Here is a 19,650-nt window from a genome sequence, read left to right as displayed (position 1 = left end):
TATGGGGATGGGTGGCTTAAGATAAACAATCGTATGTTTTACTTTGAAAATCTGGTTCACATTTATTGATCAAGTCCCCCCTTCATCCATGGGAATGGAGGTGGCTCGCTCATGGTTTTACAATGGTTCTTATCAGCTAACGCGTTTCATGCACTTCGACATAGATTTATAAAATGGAATTTTGAACATTTGCTGCAATACGTTTTTTCACATAATATGAAATTTCTGTTGGAGACATTCGTTGAATGCACATAGATCCTCTATAGATAATGCATGTAAACTAAACAAAAAATCTTTAAAATGTATGCTAGAGTTGATGATTGGATATTGTTGTGATCCCTGGCCAAAAATGGATGCATCTAGGAGCCCACAATGATGTTGTTGATGGGGATGTGTATCAGCTTGACGAAGAAGCCGATAAAGCCCATGATACAGAAGCCAATGGCGGTGGCAATGGCGATTTTCTGGAACTCCTTGCGATCGGGTTTGGTGCAACGCTTCACCAAACGGATCGAATCCTTGGCGAAGGCGCGTCCAGGCTCAGCAAACTTCACAACCTTGTCCATGTCTTATCAAAAATATATTGTTGGCAACTGCAAGATAATGGAAAAGAGAGAGACGTGTTAGCAGGAAGGTACTTTCACGAGAATCACAACACAGGCGACGTGGCACACTCGTCGACGTCACAGGTGAAATTTTGGCCTGCCCTCTTTCAGCTAAAATATAACATTTATGATGGGCGTTTTAATATTAGTAAACACGTTGATTTACTCTACAAACAATGGTCTATTATTAACACTTGTTTGACTGTCTCAAGTGGGGTAATTAAATTAATGAACGTCAGTTTTATGAATGCATGTACAGACAAAAAAAAAAACTACAAAAGTCTGAGAAAACGGTATTATTAGAAAGTAGTTCTCTTAGTTCCTGTTTTCAACAAGTGTGACGTTGCAATAGCTATATTTTTATTGAATAAAAAACTACTTAGAAATACACTGTTTAAGAAAACAAGACACACCTCTGCTTCAATTGAAAATTTCTACTCGAATGAAACACTTTCCTTGACTGCCGCGTCGGCTCCCGATTCGTTGACAGTTCCACGTCAATATGTCAAAACCCAGGGTTGCTTTGGGGGTGGGATGCCAACCCCCATCAAATGGATGACATCTGTCATGTCTCCCATTAACAATTCCAAATAAAAATAAGATTTGAAACAATGTTAAGTTATTTGCTTATAGAATTCATTATTAAATATTGTTTCATTCATTAAATTATAATTATTTAGAGTTTCTTGAATTACAACTACAGTTTGAACTGATAACGATACTATCGGCCAAGGTAAAAGGTCACATTATTGCCTGGAAACTCGCTATGGTCCTATACTTTATTCGGCACATACATCTGCTAGTAGTATTGTTTTATTTTTTTCGGCATTGGATCAAAACGAACATTAGTTATATATCAAATCCTTGTAAAATTGATCAGCCTTTCCAATTCCATTTTGGAAAAGCCGACTTGTAACAGATTTCTGGGCCCTATACCATCGAAACCTGAACTTTCGGCAAAAGACATCGACTCTTGTATATACATTCTGCAGAAACCGTATACTAGCTTCCTACCATCATGAGTGCTCAGCCAAGTCCGCTTATGAATCCCCAACAACAACAACAACAACAGCAGCAACAGCAAAGTGAGCAAGAAAAGGTAATAGAGTGTCTTGGAATGATGATGACTAGCAAGTATGAACCAGTAACTGGACCCGTGTCCATTCCGTACCAGGTGTACCAGTGGATAAACGAGTTGGCGCATCCCGACACTCGTGAGACAGCCCTCCTGGAACTGAGCAAGAAGCGGGAAACTGATCTAGCTCCCATGCTGTGGAACAGCTTTGGAACAACGTGTGCTCTATTACAGGAGATCCTCAACATCTATCCATCGATTACACCGCCCACTTTGACGGCCCACCAATCGAATCGGGTTTGCAATGCTCTGGCCTTGCTGCAGTGCGTTGCCTCGCATCCCGAAACTCGAACTGCCTTCCTCCAGGCCCAAATACCGCTCTACCTATACCCGTTCCTCTCCACTACCTCGAAGACCAGGCCCTTTGAGTATTTGCGCTTGACCAGCCTGGGCGTTATTGGAGCTTTGGTTAAGGTAAGGTAAGAACCACTGTTCTATTAAACTTTTGCTAAACTTTTGAGCTCATTTCCAGACCGATGAACAGGAGGTCATTACTTTCTTGCTAACCACGGAGATCGTGCCTTTGTGCCTCAGCATTATGGACAGTGGCTCTGAGCTAAGCAAGACTGTGGCTACTTTTATTATTCAGAAGATACTCCTTGATGAGTCCGGCCTGTCGTACATCTGCCAGACGTACGAACGCTTCTCTCATGTGGCCATCACCTTGGTAGATATGATTTCAAGAAGATTATGATCGAAAGCTTACTTACTTCGATTTTAGGGCAAGATGGTGATCCAGCTGGCCAAGGATCCATGCGCTCGCCTGCTAAAGCACGTCGTGCGCTGCTATCTCCGCTTGTCGGACAACACTCGGTACGTATGGGGAATGAACTCTCCTGATAGACTTGAAATAACCAGAAATTCTATATTAAATAGTGCCCGCAAGGCTCTAGGCCAGTGTTTGCCCGATCAATTGCGGGACGGTACCTTTGCTCTGTGCCTGCAGGATGACAAATCCACCAAACAATGGCTACAGATGCTACTCAAGAACCTGGAACTGGGAGTAACTCCCCAGCAGATCGGTATGGCTCCGTTAGGATCATAGACCGAATTATTGCGATATTCTCAAGTATTGCTTAGGCATGGGCTCCATTCGCTAGCTCCTGCACAATTGTGACTTTTGCAAAAAAAAAAAAAATAAATAAATAAATCCTAAAATCCATAACTGCCCAACCCCCTCTCCCTACCATGTACTACCATATACATAGTTAACTAATCGACCGATATTACGGATAATAATATTGCACGAGGTTGCCTGTGTCTAGCCTAAGCAGAGCTGTAATATATAAATATAAATACCGGATAAATAATGTTATTGATAAGCTCTTCACTGATAGCGTATAATTTACAAAGTAAATAAAGATTTCGTAATGTTAAAATTGATAAACTAGTTGAGTTTTAATTATGAATTTTTGGTAAAATTAGTAAGGAATTGGAATGTTCTATAAATGGAATCCAAAGGCATGAATTATGATGAAGATTTATTTGTTTATACGATGAACTAGACAAGATTCCTAGAAAGATTTTCGAAAAATGATTACCTTTTGGAAGGAATTTCACTATATTTTTAGTAAAACCTAATTAATAACTTGTCTTTTAATAAAAAAACATATAAACATTTAAGAGAGGCCCACAAATCACTTAGCAATGCACTTTCAATAAAATGCGTTTTATTTTCGCAGAAACCTCCTCCATGGGAGATGCAACCCTCGTTACCTCCCGTTCTAGCCCATGCAACCGATATCTGGCCATCTCTTTCTACTCCGGCCGGGGAGATGGGCCAGCCCTCGGCCCCCCAAAAAGCTACAACAATAATAAAAACAATATCGGATGCAGTAACGGCAACACACAGTTTCAAATGCTTTTAATACACGGACACACTTATACAGCTGTGATAATTAAAACAATTACAATATACGATTAATATTACAATATAGTACACACTGAATAAAACATTTAACTTCCTAGCAGCACAGCTCTCGGCTCAATTGGCATCTTATCCTGCACCTGTGAAACACCATAGTACATATAATTAACAAGCTCCCAATGTACTCCTCCATCTGTAGATACTGCTGTTTGCGATACACGTACATCCATACACTAATATGGCAATTAGAGGGCTCCATAGAGCAGTACATACATATATGGGTTGCATTGGCATTGGGGGGGGGGTCGGTGCGATTAGAGAGTGCGAATAGACGGGCTTCACTTTGTCGGGGCCTAACAAGGAGGCGGAAAAGAAACCAGTAGAGATAGATGATCATCTGGCAAGTCGCCTTAAGTGGGTGACTTGACTTGTCCGGCGGCGGCCGATGCCCGCCTGGCCATTTCGGCCTGTCCCTCCGCCGTTTCCAGCTCCGCCTGGTTGGCCGGTGCTGTTTGCAGTTGCGGCAAGGCCAGCATTTGATCCATGAGGTCGAAACCGCTCTTCCAAATCAACAAATGGGCACGCAGCTTCAACTTGCTGCGATTGCGCAGCAGGTGCTTCTCCATGGCGAAGCCCTGCCGGGCACAAGCAAAGTCGCAAGCTCGCTGGCGCAGCACAGGGCAGATGTCGTTGTTGCCATCGCCGACATAGAATACATGATCGTATCGGATGCTGCGTCGCAGATCCTGTTCGATGACAAAATGCTCCAGGACGCGTCCCTTGCACAAGTTGCTGGCGCTGAGCTTGCAGTCGGTCTGCTGGTGATGGGCACGAACCTGCAACCGCCCTGTTTCGTCAAACTCGGCCGGATTGGTGAAGATGGCCAGGAAACAGTCGGACAGATTGTGAGCCCGCAGCCACTCATCGATGAAAACACTGTTCGAGTCACTGATGATGATCAGATCGAAGTTCATTCGCTTGGCCAAGTGCTTGATGAGCCGCACGAAGCCGGGCACCTCGGGGATGCCGCGGATTGTATCGCGGATGCGGGCCTCGGGCACCTGTTGCTCATGCAGCAGGCGGAACACCTCCGCCATGTACTCGGTCCAGCAGTCGTTCTCCACCAGTTCGTGAGCTCGGGCACTGGTCACCTCCGTGGGCAACAAATCGCGCACAACAGTGTCCGTATTCTGCGAGACGATCGTATGGTCGAAATCGAAGGCCGCCAGGCGACGGCGCTGCTGCTTCTCCAGCCTGCAGCTGGCCACGGCCGCAGCCACAGCAGCCGAGGACGCGTTCGAGGACATCTTGCTCCGCTCCGCTCCAAGTTCTCTTTGCTCCAAGTTTTCGATGCACCGATTTAACTTGCAAAGCGCCAAAATCCTGTTAAAGCTTTGTGGCGGAACGCGTTTTATAGTCTTTGAAGTTTGGTCACACTAGGTCCTTTGGCGGGAACTTATTTCTTACTTTAAAGGATATAAATATGTCCTGGACTTGTTTTCATTTGCTTTTTACATTTTTTATCCTTTATCCTTAGTTTATGCCTCAGAGAATAATAAAACCCATTGGAAAGTATTTCCGGTACAATCAAGAGACAACTAAGTGATCTAAATTTAATTAATCTTTTAATTATATAAAATATATTTTCATGAGGCAATATTAATAGCATGTTAATTAATTTTTAAAAAGGAAAACTTGAGTTATAAGATATTTAATTAATATTGAATCAACCCTATTGGCCAAAAATAGTGTGCCCAAAGCATGCACTGATAAAATTCCAGACGATAACCAGATTTAGATGGAAATGAGGTCTGGTCACACAGTACATTTTCATTAGTACCTCGGAATCGAAAAGAAAAAAACATAAGCAGACAGGCGAAGCAGATCATACCGTTCAATAATGAATTCCTAAGAATGTTCGACGCGCGCTGAACAAGTCTGCGTATGTATTCAAGCTACCGGGGCAGCGAGTGGATATTTTTTTGGCGTTCAACTAGCATTAAATGCGTTGTCTTACTGCCAGTGCCAGTGCCCGTTCCCGAATCGTTAAAAGTGCGTGGAAAAGTGTACGAAACCAATACACGGAAAGTGGGACAACGGCAAAGGCAGCCGAGAGCGCGAGCGTGTGTGTGCTTGTGTGTGTGTGTGTTGTCTGCTGTAGTTGTGGTAGTAAGTAGTATCAGAGTGTGTGTGTGTGTGTGCCTACAGTCTTCTCAGTCTTTCGAGTGTTTCAAAAAATAAAAAAAAATATAAGAAAAAGTGTTTTATTACCACCCGTTTACCGCCGAACACAACCGCCTAAGACACAACATTAGCACCCCATAAGTGCGGCAGAATTTGCCTAGCGTGCGAGCAAACGCTTGCATTGATAAACATGGAGCATGCCACCAACAGAAGTAGCAGCCGCAGCAGCAGCAGCAGGGAATAGCCATCGCACGAATCGCGAATTGTGCATGCAGAGAAGCAGGCGCTCAGTCGTCTCTTCTACTCCATCTTCTTTTGTCTGACTCTGACCGACGACTTTGCCGCATGGTGAGTTTGTGGTTGTTGTTGGGTCAGGGCTTCGGCGTCGTTTTCTGTTGCTGTTGTTGCCGTCGGTTTCGGTTTCTGTTTCTGTTTTCTGCATTGAGACTGAGACTCTAGCTGATGAAGCTTGCTAATATTTCGAGTTGTTGATGTTGACGCACTGAAATTTTTCATTGCCCTAGAGAGAGAGAGAGAGGGCATGCATGCTAGTTTCGTTTTAACCAATTTAGAGAATATGTGCATGTGTGCGACCCCCTTGCATTTGTGTATGTATTTTCTCCATGCAGCAGCAGCACCAGCAGCAGTAGCAGCAGAGCAAAGCGTAGAAGCGGCAGGGCAGGCGGCAACAGCGGCGCGACTGTGGTGGGTTCGTCGGTCAGTGTGGTGAATTTGCCCGTGCGGCGACAGTGTTGCCAACATATACACCAGCAGGCCGTGGTTCGTGGCGGCTTCCTCAGCATTGCTTCTTCACCCATTCTCTCGCTAGCGCTCTCTCTCTCGCTCTCTCTCTCTCTGGCTGCCTGAGTGCCTGCTTGCCGACTCTTACCCTCTATCCACCATTCTAGTGCTCCGTCCGGCCGTCCCTCCGACCATCCATCCGTCCGTCTGTCCGTCCGACAGCTGTGTGCGCATGTTTTCAACGCTTATTTATTAAATGTTGTTATTCGGCTGGGAGTTTGCGCGGCAATTTTGTTCATCGATGCTTGCTTGTGCCTGTGCCTGTGCCTGGAAAGGAATAGCTCTGGAAAGTGCCTTCCAGCAAATGCCTTGAATCTCCAGCTCCGGTTCTATTATTTTGGATATCGGCTAAAATTAGATCCTCCACTTAGTCCGGTTTTCATTCTTTGATCTGCACCCGTGCCCCTGCTAGTGTATGTGTGAGAGATCAGAGGTCATTAACCCTTGAAATTGGGGTCCATCATGTGTCCAAGTGGGTCAAGATCCTGTGGAATAATGAAAAACCTTAATGTTACAGGCTGACGGCCACTGGACAACTGAATATAGCAATGAATGATTTACGTCAGCAGCAGATGGTAGCAGCGACATCGTCATCAGGATCGGGAACAGGAACAGTAACAGTAACAGGAACCGGAATACCAGCATCAATTGAATCAGCACCAGCATCCTCAACAGCAGGAGCAACCACGACCACGGAGCAACGCGTCACTAGCAATTCAAATATAAAATCCGGAGGAGCCACTGAGAGCACCACGAACAGTAGCGAAGAGGAGCAGCGGGTCAGCTCCACGTCATCCCCGGCACAGCGAGAGCAGCAACTGAATGCGGATCACGAGCCGGACCAGGACCAGGGTCAGGACCAGGAGCAGGAGCAGGAGCAACACCAGCAGCGGCAGGAGGCACTGCATCGACGGCGTCATCATCAGCCCGGGCATATAACTAGTACTACAGCGTCGCCGCCGCCACAGCCGCAGCCACCGTCGACGCATCCGCATCCGCTATCACTGGCTACGTCTCGCGACGATGCTCCAGGCACCACTGGAGTCACAGCATCAGCGTCAGCAGCCCCATCAGCAAGCACAACAGCAACAGAAGCCGCATCGTCCGCGGCCGGAGGAGGAGGACCGGCGATGGCTGCCACGGCGATCGACGTAAAGGGCGAGGAGCGGGACGGACACAAGATCATCTTGAAGCTTTCGAAGCACGTCGCAGCCGCTCCCAACTCAAATCTAAATGAATCTCAGCCCGGTGGCGACGAGAGGCGCGTCGAGCCACTGCGTATTCAGCTGTCCAGCGACGGAGGCGTGGCCAAGCCGCAGGACGCCTCCGATGCGGACGCCTCGTCGTGTTCGTCGTCCTGCGCCGAGGACGAGGTGGCCAGCAGCCTGGCCCAGCATCCACGGAGCACCCCGCACATAGTGCCAAAGCTGACCATCCGTGCCGCCAACGAGGAGCGAGTGGGCAGCGTGGTGCCCAAGCTGACCATTAAGTTGCCCGAGAATCCCGCCGCCTCTGGATCCAATTCGGGATCAGGAGCTGGATCGGCGACAGCAGCTCTGCCGTCTAAGAACGACGCCCATCTGTCCAGCCTATCGCCCGCCTCTGCCTCCTCCTCTTCGGCCTCCTCATCATCCTCGTCGTCGTCGTCGTCTTCGCTCGCCGAGATGCAGACGGTGCCCAAGCTAATGATCAAGACAACGCTGTCCGGAAGCAGCTGCATCACCAGCAGCAGCGAAGAGCATCCCCACCAGCAGCAGATACCAAAGTTAACAATCAAAACGGGCGGCGGCGGTGGCGGCGGTGGGGGGCAGGAGCAGCAGCACATGCACACCGTGATCATGAAGCACGACCTGAGCAACGCCCAGAGCATACCCAAGCTGACCATCAAGACCAAGTCCATCGATCTGACCGAGGACGATGCGTCCGGCAAGCCCCTGGAACAGCTCCAGCCCCTGCCCAAGCTCACCATCAAGAATCTGTGCTCGCCCAAGCACAAGGTGCGCGCCGTGCTCGAGGAGAAGCTGCCCTCCGCCGCCTCCAAGCTGGCTACGGCCGCGCCCACGCCCGCCCCGGCCCTAATCACCAACGGCATGGAGTCGAATAGCAGCAGCCAGGAATTCTGCGGCTTCTCCGACCTGGACGCCGACCAGGCAGCGGCGGCGGCGGCGGCGGCGGACGAGGGGCGTCGCAACTCGGACGACATGGACATCGATGAGTCGCTGTCGAAGGAGCACGACCCGCAGATGTTCCACCGATCAGATCTGCCGCCCAGCAACGGAATCGCCGGTAGTGCCGCGAGTAAAGCCAGCAAGGCTGGAAAACAACCGAATCCTGTCCAGCTGCCGGCGGCGCAGCACAACGTTGTGGAAATGGTGGACCTTACGTCGTCCCCGTCGCCGGGCTCCTCGCCGGCCCACGTCACGAATAACTTCTCCGGTCGGATTTCGCCGGCCCAATCCCGGCCAGCCAATCTCATCGATTGCCTGCGGATGAAGGCCGACGGCGGCGTTGGAGCCTCCTCCTCGCCCAACTCGACCATACTTCTCAGTCAGCTAACCGCCCCGCCCAAGAGCTTCGCCACGGCCTCGCCGAAGAGCAACTCCAGCCGGTATCCGCAGCTGACGGAACGGTTGCTGGCCAACGGTGGCGGTGGAGCTGGCGCTGCAGCAGCGGAAGCGGTGGCAACCTCGGAGGGCGATTCTATTGGCGCCCCCATCGAGATACTGGACACGCCGGAAGGTAGTCCCCACATCACGTACATGGAGGACGAGCATCTGGACAGCCAGGTCCTCAACAACCACCATCCGGTCAACCGCAAGGACCAGCAGCCCGAGGACGACCTCCAGGAGGTGGACAACAATAACGAGAACCACCTGAAACGGACCAGCAGTGCGGGCAACGAATCTCCCAGCAGTGGCGTAAGTATTTCTAAGATTCCTGACCTCGCAGCTACTAATGACACTCCTCCACCGTCTACAGGTTCCGCCCAACAAGCAGCGGCGGATGGATAACGACGAGAACGACCAGCCCATGCAGAACTGCCACGATCCGGTCAAGAAATCCAATGTGGAGCTCTCGACGCCACCACACTCGCATCGGTCGCGGAAACAGAAGCACGAGCGCATCCTCAACACGGAGATGGAGGATCCCATCTTCCCGTCAACTCAACAGCCGCCGGTGGCTCTGCCGGAGCAGAACGGAACGGTGGCCACGTATCCGGAGCACGATATTGGCGAGGCCAAGGCGCAGGATCCCATGGATCTGGCGAGCAGTCAGCTCTCGCAGGCACCAACACCGGCCAGCACCGGAAAGCGGAGGGGCCGGCCGAAGCGGGTCCAGAATCAGAGCGTCATCGAACCCGCCAACTTGCCCAACCAGTACACGCCCACGGACACGCCGCAGGAGGTGAAGTCGCGGCGGGTGCAGTTGCTGCGCAAGCGCCTGGCCATCGACATGGTCAGCCAGGATCAGCTGCCGGATGCGGCGTCAGTGGTCGGTGCTGGCGTGGGGGAGCCGAACGCTATCGCGGAGGATGAGCCGGCTGGGATTGTGGAGACACCGACGCGCCGCGACCGCCAACTGAGAGCGTCGCGGCGCACCGTGACGCCCAGCCAGCAGGCCACCCCAAAGGCCACCAGGAAGCGCCAGAGCAAAGCCAATGCCCAGGCCAGCCAGCTGCCTCCGCCGCCGCCGCCACCCATGCTCGTCAACTTCGGTGGCTCCGATGCCGAGTCCAACAACAACAACAACAGTACCAGCATCTTCGCATTGGCGGCACAAATCGATCTGACCATGTGCTCGTCCAGCTCGTCGACGTCTTCGGGCGCTCCGGGGGCCCATCAGACGGCCAGCGGAATCAGTGGCAGTGGGAGCAGCTCCATGCTGCCGCCCACGACGATTCTGTCGTCCTCGGACCGCCTCAAGGACGTTATTTTCCAGCCAAACGACTTCTCCTCCATCATGGCCACCCAGCAGCTGCGCTCGCCCCGCCCCTCCAGCACCAGCGGCGGGAGTGCCGGTGGCAGCCAAGCGGATTCCCATGAGGAGGACAACTACAACAGTGCCCTGGACAACTCTGGAGGTGAGCTGAGTGGTATATCTTCTTACATGCCTTATTTTAACCTTCATCATCTTCTATTTTAGATGAATCTGTGTCCACGATGCCGGTGCTCTCCACACCGACTCCCACACGGGGTCGCGGACGTGGCCGAGGCTCCAGGGGCGGCAGCCGGGGCAGCAATAACGGGTCTTCCTCGTCAAACCGAGGCGGTGGTAGTGGCGGTGCCGGCCTCTCCTCCACAAACTCCCAGCCGAGGGCCCCGCGGATGAGTCGAGGAGCCAGCGCCGTGGCGAAGGCCATTGCCATGAGCCGGCCGCGCTGCGTGGGCGGTCTGAAGCACACGCCCGATCCGGAACGGCTCAAAGGACTCTTCAGCCCAGTAAGTAGAATTTTTAGGGTTTTTTTTATTTAATAATTTAGATTTAAAATTAATAATTAAGAAAAGATTAAGATTACCTTTTATTTTATTCTGGCAATGCCATTTGGAGTTTCCTTTTCGAACAAGTCCTATCATGCTCACCATGTCCCGTTAATGGAAGCTTTCGAATACTAACTTTTGGTATTAAAATACCATTTCCATGTCAAGAAACCTAACTGACCTTTCCAATAAAAAATACTTCCATGGGAAAGTGGAAAATGGTTCTAGGAGCTAGAATCTAGATTATATAGTAGTAATGATACTTCGAGGAGGTCGCACCTCGGAACTGCACTGCTGCTGCTGGTTGTTTATGTTTTGCTTGGCGTTACGTAAATGCTGGCTAAACGGCAGAATGGCACCAGAACCAGCACCAGCCAGCCAGCCACCAGCTACCAGCACCAGCACAGCACGAGAGGCGGCTAACGTGTCGTACTTTAAATCAAAGGCGCGCGCCATGTCATGAATTCATTACCAATGCTTTCTATATTAGCCTAAGTTAGTGTGAGTGCAACAAAAACAACAACAACCGTAGAAGAAGAAGAAGCACTAACAGTAGCAGCAGCAGGAGGGCAGTAAGGCAAGAAGAAGAGAAGAAGTAGCGTAGCGCAGCGCAGCGCAGCCGCTGCAATTGTTGGCTTTGGCTTCACCTGCGATTTTAATCAGCTGAATTTTTTGTTTGGCTCTCTTTGGTGTGTGTGTGTGTGTTAGTGTGCATGTGCATATTCAGGTGTGTGTGTGTGTGCTAGTGTGTGGGTTCTGAAAGCTTACATGTGGTGGTACGTGTACTGATTCGCTGCTACTACCAGTCCACCTTCACCACACCTGCTGCTATTGCCGCTTTTCTTCTTCTTCTTGCTGGTTTTTTTTTTATTTGTGTGATGCTCTCTTGCACACGCTCTCTCTTAGCTGGGCTCTCTCTTTCTCTCAGCGACAAAGCTCAGCAGTTGGCATAAAAGCTGGCAATGCCATCAGGAGTTTCCGTTTCGGCAAGTCCAATCACGCAAGAAATCAAAATATCCTGTCATATGGTTAAGCTACCATATGACCAGACCAGAGCAGACCAATCTAGTTAATAGTTTAATGTTTAAATATTTTAATAAAAATTATAAGATATAATTATATTTATTTATGTTATTTTGATATTTTCCAGTCGCCGCAAGTGTTCGAGGAGGACACGCGCATGAGCGCGGATCTTAGCAACAGCATGCAGTCGATGAGCAGCCTTATGGAACCTCCTCTAACGCCACAGAAGTAAGCCCTGCTAGTACTATAACCATTTCCATAAGAAAACTATAACACTTTGTCTGTAATCCTTAGGCAACCCGATTTCCTCAATAATGAGGAGTCACAGTCGTCCATGGTGAGCAATGCCAGCCTGTTGGACTCCAACCAGGGCCAGTCTGTGGACACCATCATTAGCTCATCGCAAAAACGTCCAAAGAAAAAGAAAATGGAGATCTGTGTGGCCGAAGAGTAAGAAAATCAAGTCAAGTTATGTCAAGAAACCGAAACTCAAGAAATCCACTTGCAGTACCGACTACAGTGCCTCCAGCATTGCCGAGTACGACTGGCCGCCACCCAAGGGCTGCTGTCCGTCGAAGAATCGTGACACGTTCATGATTCAGGAGCAGGTGGCCCTCTATCTCGGCATAACCAGCTTTAAGCGCAAGTATCCTGATCTGCCGCGGCGTGCCGTCGATATGGAGGAGCGCAACTGGCTGCAGGAGAAGGGGCTGGTCAGCGAGAAGATGTGCGATCTGGGCATCACGGCCGTCTGGGCGTCGGACATCCTGGACATCATGTATGCTGACTTCTATGACAAGTACGAGGAGTACAAGGAGTACATCCGATTGAAGCACCTGCGCGAAATCGAGGCCAAGCAGAAGGCGCTGGGCCTGACCGTGGGCGCCTCTCGAGGCCTGCAAGCCCGCGACCGAGCCATGCTTTCGGCCAGCAAATGGAATGTCTACTTCAACAAAACGTAAGCACTCTTTGGATAATCCTCCTATAGATTCTAACGAAAGATTCTCGCTTCAGCCGCAAAGAGGAACGCCTGGCCTGCCTGGACTTGCAGACGTTCACCATGAATCAGCCGCAGCATAGGACGGCGCCCCTCTGCACTCGCCTCCAGCGCTCCATATCGAACTATGTGCGGGCGGCGGCCGAGGCGGAGAACATGGAGGCTCCACCGACTCTTGTTTCGCCCCGCGTCTACGACCAGGCCTTCCGAAGCTCGGACTACGCGTATCCTCTGACCGTGGTCCCGGACCAGTTCTCCTTCGCCTACAGAGTTTTCAAGCCCGCCGAGCTCAGGTGAGTTTCCCTTATTCCTGCCTTGATTCACAGCCCTCTGATTGATTTCTTTCCACTTGCCAGAGCCTACCCGTTGGACACAGCGCTGGACCTGCCGTCGACTGATCAGGAGGCAGAGCTGCAACAGCGCATCAGCCCGGAGTCCAGCGGCGATGAGGCGACTGTGTCCAAGGAGCCAGAAGTCGCGACAGCTAAGACCCAGGCGCCGGTGCCGGTTCGCCGCAGCAGGAGAGCGCTCCGCCAGCAGTCGGACAAGACGCGTAGCGCCAGCAATGGCAGTACTTCCTCCGCAGCATCAGTTTCATCCGCCTCCAGCGGCAATGCCAGCAGCAGTGATACGGTGAGTCCTTCATTAGAGAAGAGAGAGATTTAAACCTTTTCTCATCCATTCCATTTGGCCTTACAGGATAGCGGCGATGACAGCGACTGCAGTAGCTCCTCCACGAGCAGTTGCAACTCTCTGGGTGCCTCGAGCAGTGCTGCCAGCGACGATGAAGCCGGACGCGCCTCCTCCCAAGCCAGCAGGCTTCTTAACTGCGGGGTCTGTCTGCGCAGCCAGCATCGCAATGCCAGGGACATGCCCGAGGCCTTCATTCGCTGCTACAGCTGCCGACGGCGAGGTAAGTGGATTTGCCGTCCTCCTCACTGTACTCCATGCTAACCCAACACCCTCTCCATCCTGTTACAGTTCATCCAAGCTGTATCGATATGCCGCAGCGCATGGTGGGACGTGTGCGAAACTACAACTGGCAGTGTGCCGGATGCAAGTGCTGCATCAAGTGCCGGAGCAACCAAAGGCCTGGCAAGATGCTCTTCTGTGAGCAGTGCGACCGAGGCTATCACATCTACTGCCTGGGGCTGAGGACGGTGCCAGATGGTGAGTGTTCTGACTTATCCCCAAAAGAACCCAAAGTGACGTATACTTTCTCCGAAGGTCGCTGGAGCTGCGAACGGTGTTGCGTGTGCATGCGATGCGGAGCTACACGTCCCGAGGGCTTGTCCCAAGTTGGAGCAGCGTCGCCGGGTGGGGAGCGCGGAAAGAACTCGCCGCGCGGCAAGCGAGCCAAGTGGGTGCACGAATACCGCACCGACCATGTCACCAAATTGCGCGAGCACTCCGCCATGTTCTGTGCCCCGTGCGCGAAAACCAAGGCCGCCAACGCCCAGGCGGCTGCACTGGCAGCAGCCGAGTCCTCCTTGCCGGCGAGCAGGGACTCCAGTCCGGCACCATTGTCTGTCCCTGACCCGAGTCCCAGTCCGACGCTCAATGGCGGTCCCGATCTGTCGCCGGGGGAGGCTCCAAGTCCCAAGTTGGCGGCGGTAAGCAGTGCATCGCCGCCCGTTATGCTGGAGGTGGTGCCGACATCGATGAGTCCTTTGCCGTCAACGGTCGCAACGATAAGTCGAAGGCCACAGGGCACGCCAGTCACCATTAGTACGATGCAGTGCAGCAGCAGCTTAAGCCGAAACGGAACTGAAGAGTCTACAGCATCTACAGCAACGACAACGACAACCATTTCGGCAACAACGACAGCAGTAGCGGGAGCAGGAGCAGCAGCAACAGCACCACCAAGCACTGCCGCGTCCGGAGGAGCATCGCCTGCCACGTCCACGACGCCAATCGGCATAGCACCGCCGCCGGTTGTTGCCTGAGTGGGGGTTATACGTTATTGTGCCAAACGCACATTAACGGACTTATAGTAAGCGCCGGACGCGGCTCCCACCCACACACCCACATGCATATATATATATATATATATGTATACAAATGCATAGTATTAATAATGGCAACCAGGAAGAGAGATGGATAGAGAAGAGGAACCTGACAAAAGGGAACTATCTAAGCTATAATTTTTTTTTACTTTATTGTCAGTACCAGGTATTGCGATAAGCATATATACCAATTATAGTTATGTTACTTAACTTACACACACATACACACATCTAACACACACACACACATGACAAGCACACAACCAGAGGGGAGCATATTAATTTTAATCCTTTTTTGTCAAATTTTTGAATCAACTAGCACTTAAGTCATAATGTATTAAGTTTTTATTTACGCACCTTAGTCTATATTAGTTGAGTTGTTAATGCTAATCTAACCGATACTAGCATCAAATCCTTGTCCTTTGTGTCCCTCATCCACATCCCTGTTTCACGTTACACATTTTTTTTTTATATATTTTCTATTTTTTTTGTATTTGTACTTTTTTTTGTAACCAAATAGTGCGTTATGATTAAGTTTAAAGATGTCGTTTAGTCTCAGCCTTTAATAATCCCCCCTAACCTCTGTACTATATCTATTATATATATATATATACATTATTTACGTTTCTATATATACAAGAATAAGCGAAGCGAAACTACTTTATTGATTTTGTGTATCTTATGAGCCGAATTTTTCATCATGTATATGTATTTTTAGTAATAAGAACTAGGTATACTAACTAACTAAGTAAAAGGAGGCTTGAGTCTCAAGCTTGACATTATCCGTTCAGGCAGGATGCTCTGCTCTGCTGCTGCAACTGCTACTGCACGGTTAAGGATGTATTATATATGTAATTTATGCTAAAAACACCACACCCACACCATACACTCTCACACACACGCAAAAAAGCTATATATATATATATATATCTATATATATATTGTACTATCTTTAGGATAAGAAACAAAAAAAAAAAAAGCACAAGAACAGAACTATTTTGGCGCGAAAAGGATCCGGGGTGCAAGAAGGCAGGATATATAGAAAGAAAGAGAGAGATAGAGAGTTCTGATACCGCCGCAGCCGTAATAGCGATCGTTAGAAGTTAGTAAGCCCCCCCGCCCCCGCCCCCAACTACTAGAGAGTACATCTACTTAACAGAAAGTGGATTATTTAACACATAAGCACGCCCAGGTGCAGCTGAGCCCTCGGTGGATCTACTTTTCCATGGAGTTAATGGTTAAGTCTCCCCCCCTTTATTAAGTAACAAATTATGTACACGTATGGAAAGATCTATTTTTAAGTCGAATAAAACAGCAGCATTAATAATCAAGCTAGCATTTTGGATAGCAAATTGTCCTCCAGCTCGTATCCCGTACGCCATGAGATCACCTTGCAGCACAGGTCCTTGCCGTGGGCGGTCATCTTTCCGTGCAGCTCGTATCCGCGTCGGATGCAGGCCACATCGTCGGCCCGTAGACGCTGCATGGCGCACAAATCATTACAGCTATCACCCACATATACCACACGCTGGTAGCGCCCGGTGTCCATCAACTGCTGGAGCACAGCACCCTTGCAGAGATTGGCCGGGCAGAGGTCGCACTGCGACTGGTCCTCGAAGGGCAGCACCAACAGCTCACCGCTGGCCTGCACACAGCCCGGATTGGTGTAGACGGCATGGAAGAGATCCTCGATGCCCCGGTCACGCAGCCATTCGCCGATAAAGTACGAATTGGAATCACTAATGATGCACAGGTCCAGGGCCGGCACCCTGGCCAGTCGCCGCAACAGTCGCACCATCCCCGGCACCGGTTCCATGAGCCGGACGCACCGTCCCACCGCCGTCGAGTCCACCTTGTGCTCGCAGAACAACTGCTTCAGAACGGTCTCGATAAAGGACGTCCACCCATGACGGGCCACCAGATCCTCCAGTTTCTTGCCGCGCTTCTCGGCCGGCAGCAGTTCACTGATGGTCAGATACGAGTCCCGCTCCACAATCGTCTTGTCGAAGTCAACGGCTGCCAGGATACGATTGGCAACGACTGGGGCGCCGCACTGGTTGGCTGCGGCACTGAGGCTGCGACAGCTCCACAGACCACAGCCCAGCCGACGGCGGCTCATCGACCAGAGGCTCCTGCCGATCACAAACATTGAGACGTGTATGGAAAACAAACGATTTAGACTTTAATATCAATACACTCATTTACACATATACATATACATAAAGGTCAAAGCACATCGATATCGATGGGGCCATGTTGTGGCAAGTGGCCGGGAAACCGAGTTCCACTTCAAAACAATGGCCCTTCTCTCACAAAACTCTTGAACATGCAACGTTAATAGCATAATTTTAAATATTGTCAATAAAAATTATTATTATTATTATTATTATAATTTTTTTTTTTTTGATCCATTTTCATCGTAAATATTTTCCAAAAAGTTAAAACATGTAAATACATTTATAGTTTTGGTAATTTATGCAAAAAGCTATGCAAATGCAAATCTCAAGTATGTATATTTAACTACATATATCAGCGAATTTATTGGCTAACTATAACAATTGGAGTTTTTTTGGTTTATGATCTGGGTCAAAGGTCACAACCCACAAAAAATTCAAGCTCTTCAATCCGAGCATTCATTTTAGACAAATCACTTCCAGGAATAGGTATTCTATGGTATATCTTGGGGATTCCTTCACATAGGATACAAATAATTTGAAACCCAAAAATGGAGATAGTTTTCTTTAAAGATCCATAACTACCAGTTTCAGAAATACTTTCTTTATAAGAAAAGTTCTTCAAGAAACATAGAGATCCTCGCAAGGACTGGTTCTGTCTGGCAAAAAAATAATAAAAATCGGTGGAAGTGATACGATACTTTGGATATCTTATGATCCATAGATAACCCCCACCCCAATCCATACTCCTGATGATACTGCCATCTCTTTCGCTTTCCAGCACGACCTCTAAACCGTAGTCTGAACATTCTGCACGGCCTTGGAGAGCTCCACTTTGGAAGGTATCAGATAGAATGCTGGCGTCATGGTCTCTCCACAAGGACATTTGCAAGCTGCAAGGAATAAAAACATAATTTATAATTAAATCATTAAGAAAGATAAGTTAAAATCCAAACCATTGATCCAACTATAGTTGCCAAGTTTCTGCTCGCACTTGGGACAGTGGAGACGACCTTGGGTGTTCAGCATGATGCGATGCATCCAGGCGATGGGCTCTATAAACAGAATGCTGCGGCAGTAGGTGGGGCCGCTTTCGTGGCCCGGCGATCCCAGCGATGACTGGCGTATCCGTTCGGCCAACTGCTCCAGCATGCGCGGTTCGCCTTGGGCCTCCGCCTGGGCCTCCTTTGGGGCGGCTGATGCTGACGGCGCTTCCTGGGCCGGCCTATCCCGTGGCTTGTGCTCGAGCACGTTCGATTTGGAGGCCAGGATGCGACGGCAGCGACGACAACGGAACACAATCGGCTCGGGATTTTCGCGGGTGATGTCCGGATCGGGACGCACCACACTGTGGAAGCTCTGCGGCAAGATCTTGGCCTTTCGCATCTGCTCGCCGGCCAAGCGCAGCCGGTGCGTCTTGTAGCGCTGGCATCCCGGATCGATGCGGCAGCCCATGCGGCGGAACAGCTTCAGCTGGGTGACAAAGCCGGCGTTGGGCTGGACGAAGCGCCTCTTGGCCTTCACCATCTCGTAGGCGGGCAGGAAGTCCAGGTTGTGGCGCTTCATCATGTACGCGATGACGGTCGAGGAGCTGCGGCTCACCCCAAAATAGCAGTGCACCAGGACATTGCCATGCTGCTCCAGGGCCGAGCTGATGAACTCCACGCAGCCCTCCAGATGCTGCAGGATGTCTTCGCGGGGCATGTCAGCAACTACAAGGACACAATGATTAGGCCGGAATGCAATATATCTCGAGATTATTAGCTCACTCTGGATGTACTTTGTGGTGAGAAAGCTGGCCTCCAGGATGTGCTGCGGCAGGGGTACCGAGTCGAGGGTGAGTATGTGGGAAATCTTGAAGGAACGCAGCGTCTCCATATGAGTGGCTGCCGTCAGGTTGCCTGGTACAGAAGCAAGGGTAACTACATAGATTCCTCCAGAAACGGAAATCCAAAATCTTACCCAGAAACAGACCCGTCTCGATCTCATCGATGCTCACGGGACCGCCGTCGAAGTCCTCGCGTGTCAGGGTGCCAGAGTCCTGGGGCTTGCCCCCCGACGAGGACGAAGCAGCCTGCTGTTGCGGCTGTTGCATTACTCGTTCATTGAGAAATCGATCGGAAGCGGAATCCAAAACCACATTCCTAGTGTGACCAGCCAGCTTATACATCTTCATGAGTTTCAAACTTTGGCGGGAAACCACATGTCCCCACAACCATGCCTGTAACTTTGCCAATTTTCAACCGATTGTCAAGCGGAGTACCTTAAATGATTTGTGGATCGATTATCTATAAATCTGCATCAAAATCTATAGAGAAAAAAGTTTTCAAAAATTTTCGAAATGGGGAATCCCATTTCTTGTAAAATCCGCGATTTCCAC

At 50.0% G+C, this 19,650-nt stretch overlaps 6 protein-coding genes across 10 annotated transcripts; 2 read left to right on the top strand and 4 right to left on the bottom strand.

Moving 5' to 3' along the window:
• Window positions 1-36: 36 nt before the first annotated feature.
• On the bottom strand, window positions 37-1,155 carry Sec61gamma (Sec61 gamma subunit). Its single transcript, XM_017254324.3, has 2 exons — window positions 1,019-1,155; window positions 37-593 (listed from the first exon to the last, which is right to left on the bottom strand). Exon 2 carries the CDS (start codon window positions 564-566, stop codon window positions 360-362), a length of 207 nt encoding a protein of 68 aa, XP_017109813.1. The 5' UTR covers window positions 567-593; window positions 1,019-1,155; the 3' UTR covers window positions 37-359.
• A 186-nt stretch (window positions 1,156-1,341) lies between these two features.
• On the top strand, window positions 1,342-2,961 carry Rcd-1 (Required for cell differentiation 1). 2 transcript variants are annotated; one of them, XM_017254323.3, is made up of 5 exons: window positions 1,350-1,704; window positions 1,780-2,154; window positions 2,213-2,407; window positions 2,462-2,553; window positions 2,617-2,961. In XM_017254323.3, the coding sequence occupies exons 1-5, from the start codon at window positions 1,624-1,626 to the stop codon at window positions 2,783-2,785; spliced, it is 912 nt and encodes a 303-aa protein (XP_017109812.1). In that variant the 5' UTR covers window positions 1,350-1,623; the 3' UTR covers window positions 2,786-2,961. The 2 variants fall into 2 exon arrangements, with proteins under 2 accessions (XP_070132854.1, XP_017109812.1); XM_070276753.1 differs by having other exon boundaries at window positions 1,342-2,154.
• Window positions 2,962-3,571: 610 nt separating this feature from the next.
• LOC108134105 (pyridoxal phosphate phosphatase PHOSPHO2) lies at window positions 3,572-4,977 on the bottom strand. The gene has a single exon (XM_017254291.3). The coding sequence runs from the start codon at window positions 4,912-4,914 to the stop codon at window positions 4,018-4,020; it is 897 nt and encodes a 298-aa protein (XP_017109780.2). The 5' UTR covers window positions 4,915-4,977; the 3' UTR covers window positions 3,572-4,017.
• Window positions 4,978-5,417: 440 nt separating this feature from the next.
• Window positions 5,418-16,106, top strand: e(y)3 (enhancer of yellow 3). Of its 4 annotated transcripts, none has more exons than XM_017254303.3 (12): window positions 5,418-5,549; window positions 7,110-9,510; window positions 9,572-10,673; window positions 10,736-11,031; window positions 12,221-12,321; window positions 12,388-12,543; window positions 12,602-13,051; window positions 13,108-13,383; window positions 13,447-13,723; window positions 13,790-14,003; window positions 14,072-14,260; window positions 14,318-16,106. In XM_017254303.3, the coding sequence occupies exons 2-12, from the start codon at window positions 7,141-7,143 to the stop codon at window positions 15,034-15,036; spliced, it is 6,150 nt and encodes a 2,049-aa protein (XP_017109792.2). In that variant the 5' UTR covers window positions 5,418-5,549; window positions 7,110-7,140; the 3' UTR covers window positions 15,037-16,106. The 4 variants fall into 4 exon arrangements, with proteins under 4 accessions (XP_017109792.2, XP_017109795.2, XP_017109793.2 ...); XM_017254306.3 differs by having other exon boundaries at window positions 5,429-5,659; XM_017254304.3 differs by having other exon boundaries at window positions 5,429-5,776.
• Window positions 16,107-16,294: 188 nt separating this feature from the next.
• LOC108134115 (pyridoxal phosphate phosphatase PHOSPHO2) lies at window positions 16,295-17,252 on the bottom strand. Its single transcript, XM_017254308.3, has one exon. It carries the CDS (start codon window positions 17,243-17,245, stop codon window positions 16,424-16,426), a length of 822 nt encoding a protein of 273 aa, XP_017109797.2. The 5' UTR covers window positions 17,246-17,252; the 3' UTR covers window positions 16,295-16,423.
• Window positions 17,253-19,416, bottom strand: MKP-4 (MAPK Phosphatase 4). The gene is made up of 4 exons (XM_017254307.3): window positions 19,233-19,416; window positions 19,040-19,171; window positions 18,227-18,982; window positions 17,253-18,163 (listed from the first exon to the last, which is right to left on the bottom strand). Exons 1-4 carry the CDS (start codon window positions 19,363-19,365, stop codon window positions 18,060-18,062), a joined length of 1,125 nt encoding a protein of 374 aa, XP_017109796.2. The 5' UTR covers window positions 19,366-19,416; the 3' UTR covers window positions 17,253-18,059.
• Between the last annotated feature and the right edge of the window lie 234 nt (window positions 19,417-19,650).

The sequence above is a fragment of the Drosophila bipectinata genome, chromosome XL (assembly GCF_030179905.1).
Source record: "Drosophila bipectinata strain 14024-0381.07 chromosome XL, DbipHiC1v2, whole genome shotgun sequence".
Lineage (NCBI taxonomy): Eukaryota > Metazoa > Arthropoda > Insecta > Diptera > Drosophilidae > Drosophila > Drosophila bipectinata.
Note: the sequence above shows the minus strand (reverse complement) of the source record. Positions and strands in the feature narration are given on the sequence as shown.

What these genes read in the sequence shown, in the direction of transcription:
- Sec61gamma (XM_017254324.3), bottom strand. Translation starts at nt 566, where the DNA reads ATGGACAAGGTTGTGAAGTTTGCTGAGCCTGGACGCGCCTTCGCCAAG.
- Rcd-1 (XM_070276753.1), top strand. Translation starts at nt 1,624, where the DNA reads ATGAGTGCTCAGCCAAGTCCGCTTATGAATCCCCAACAACAACAACAA. An exon ending in TTATTGGAGCTTTGGTTAAG is followed by an intron (nt 2,155 to 2,212) that starts GTAAGGTAAGAA and finishes GCTCATTTCCAG; the next exon opens with ACCGATGAACAGGAGGTCAT. An exon ending in CTCATGTGGCCATCACCTTG is followed by an intron (nt 2,408 to 2,461) that starts GTAGATATGATT and finishes CTTCGATTTTAG; the next exon opens with GGCAAGATGGTGATCCAGCT.
- LOC108134105 (XM_017254291.3), bottom strand. Translation starts at nt 4,914, where the DNA reads ATGTCCTCGAACGCGTCCTCGGCTGCTGTGGCTGCGGCCGTGGCCAGC.
- LOC108134115 (XM_017254308.3), bottom strand. Translation starts at nt 17,245, where the DNA reads ATGTTTGTGATCGGCAGGAGCCTCTGGTCGATGAGCCGCCGTCGGCTG.
- MKP-4 (XM_017254307.3), bottom strand. Translation starts at nt 19,365, where the DNA reads ATGCAACAGCCGCAACAGCAGGCTGCTTCGTCCTCGTCGGGGGGCAAG. An exon ending in CGAGACGGGTCTGTTTCTGG is followed by an intron (nt 19,172 to 19,232) that starts GTAAGATTTTGG and finishes CTTCTGTACCAG; the next exon opens with GCAACCTGACGGCAGCCACT. An exon ending in CACCACAAAGTACATCCAGA is followed by an intron (nt 18,983 to 19,039) that starts GTGAGCTAATAA and finishes GTGTCCTTGTAG; the next exon opens with TTGCTGACATGCCCCGCGAA.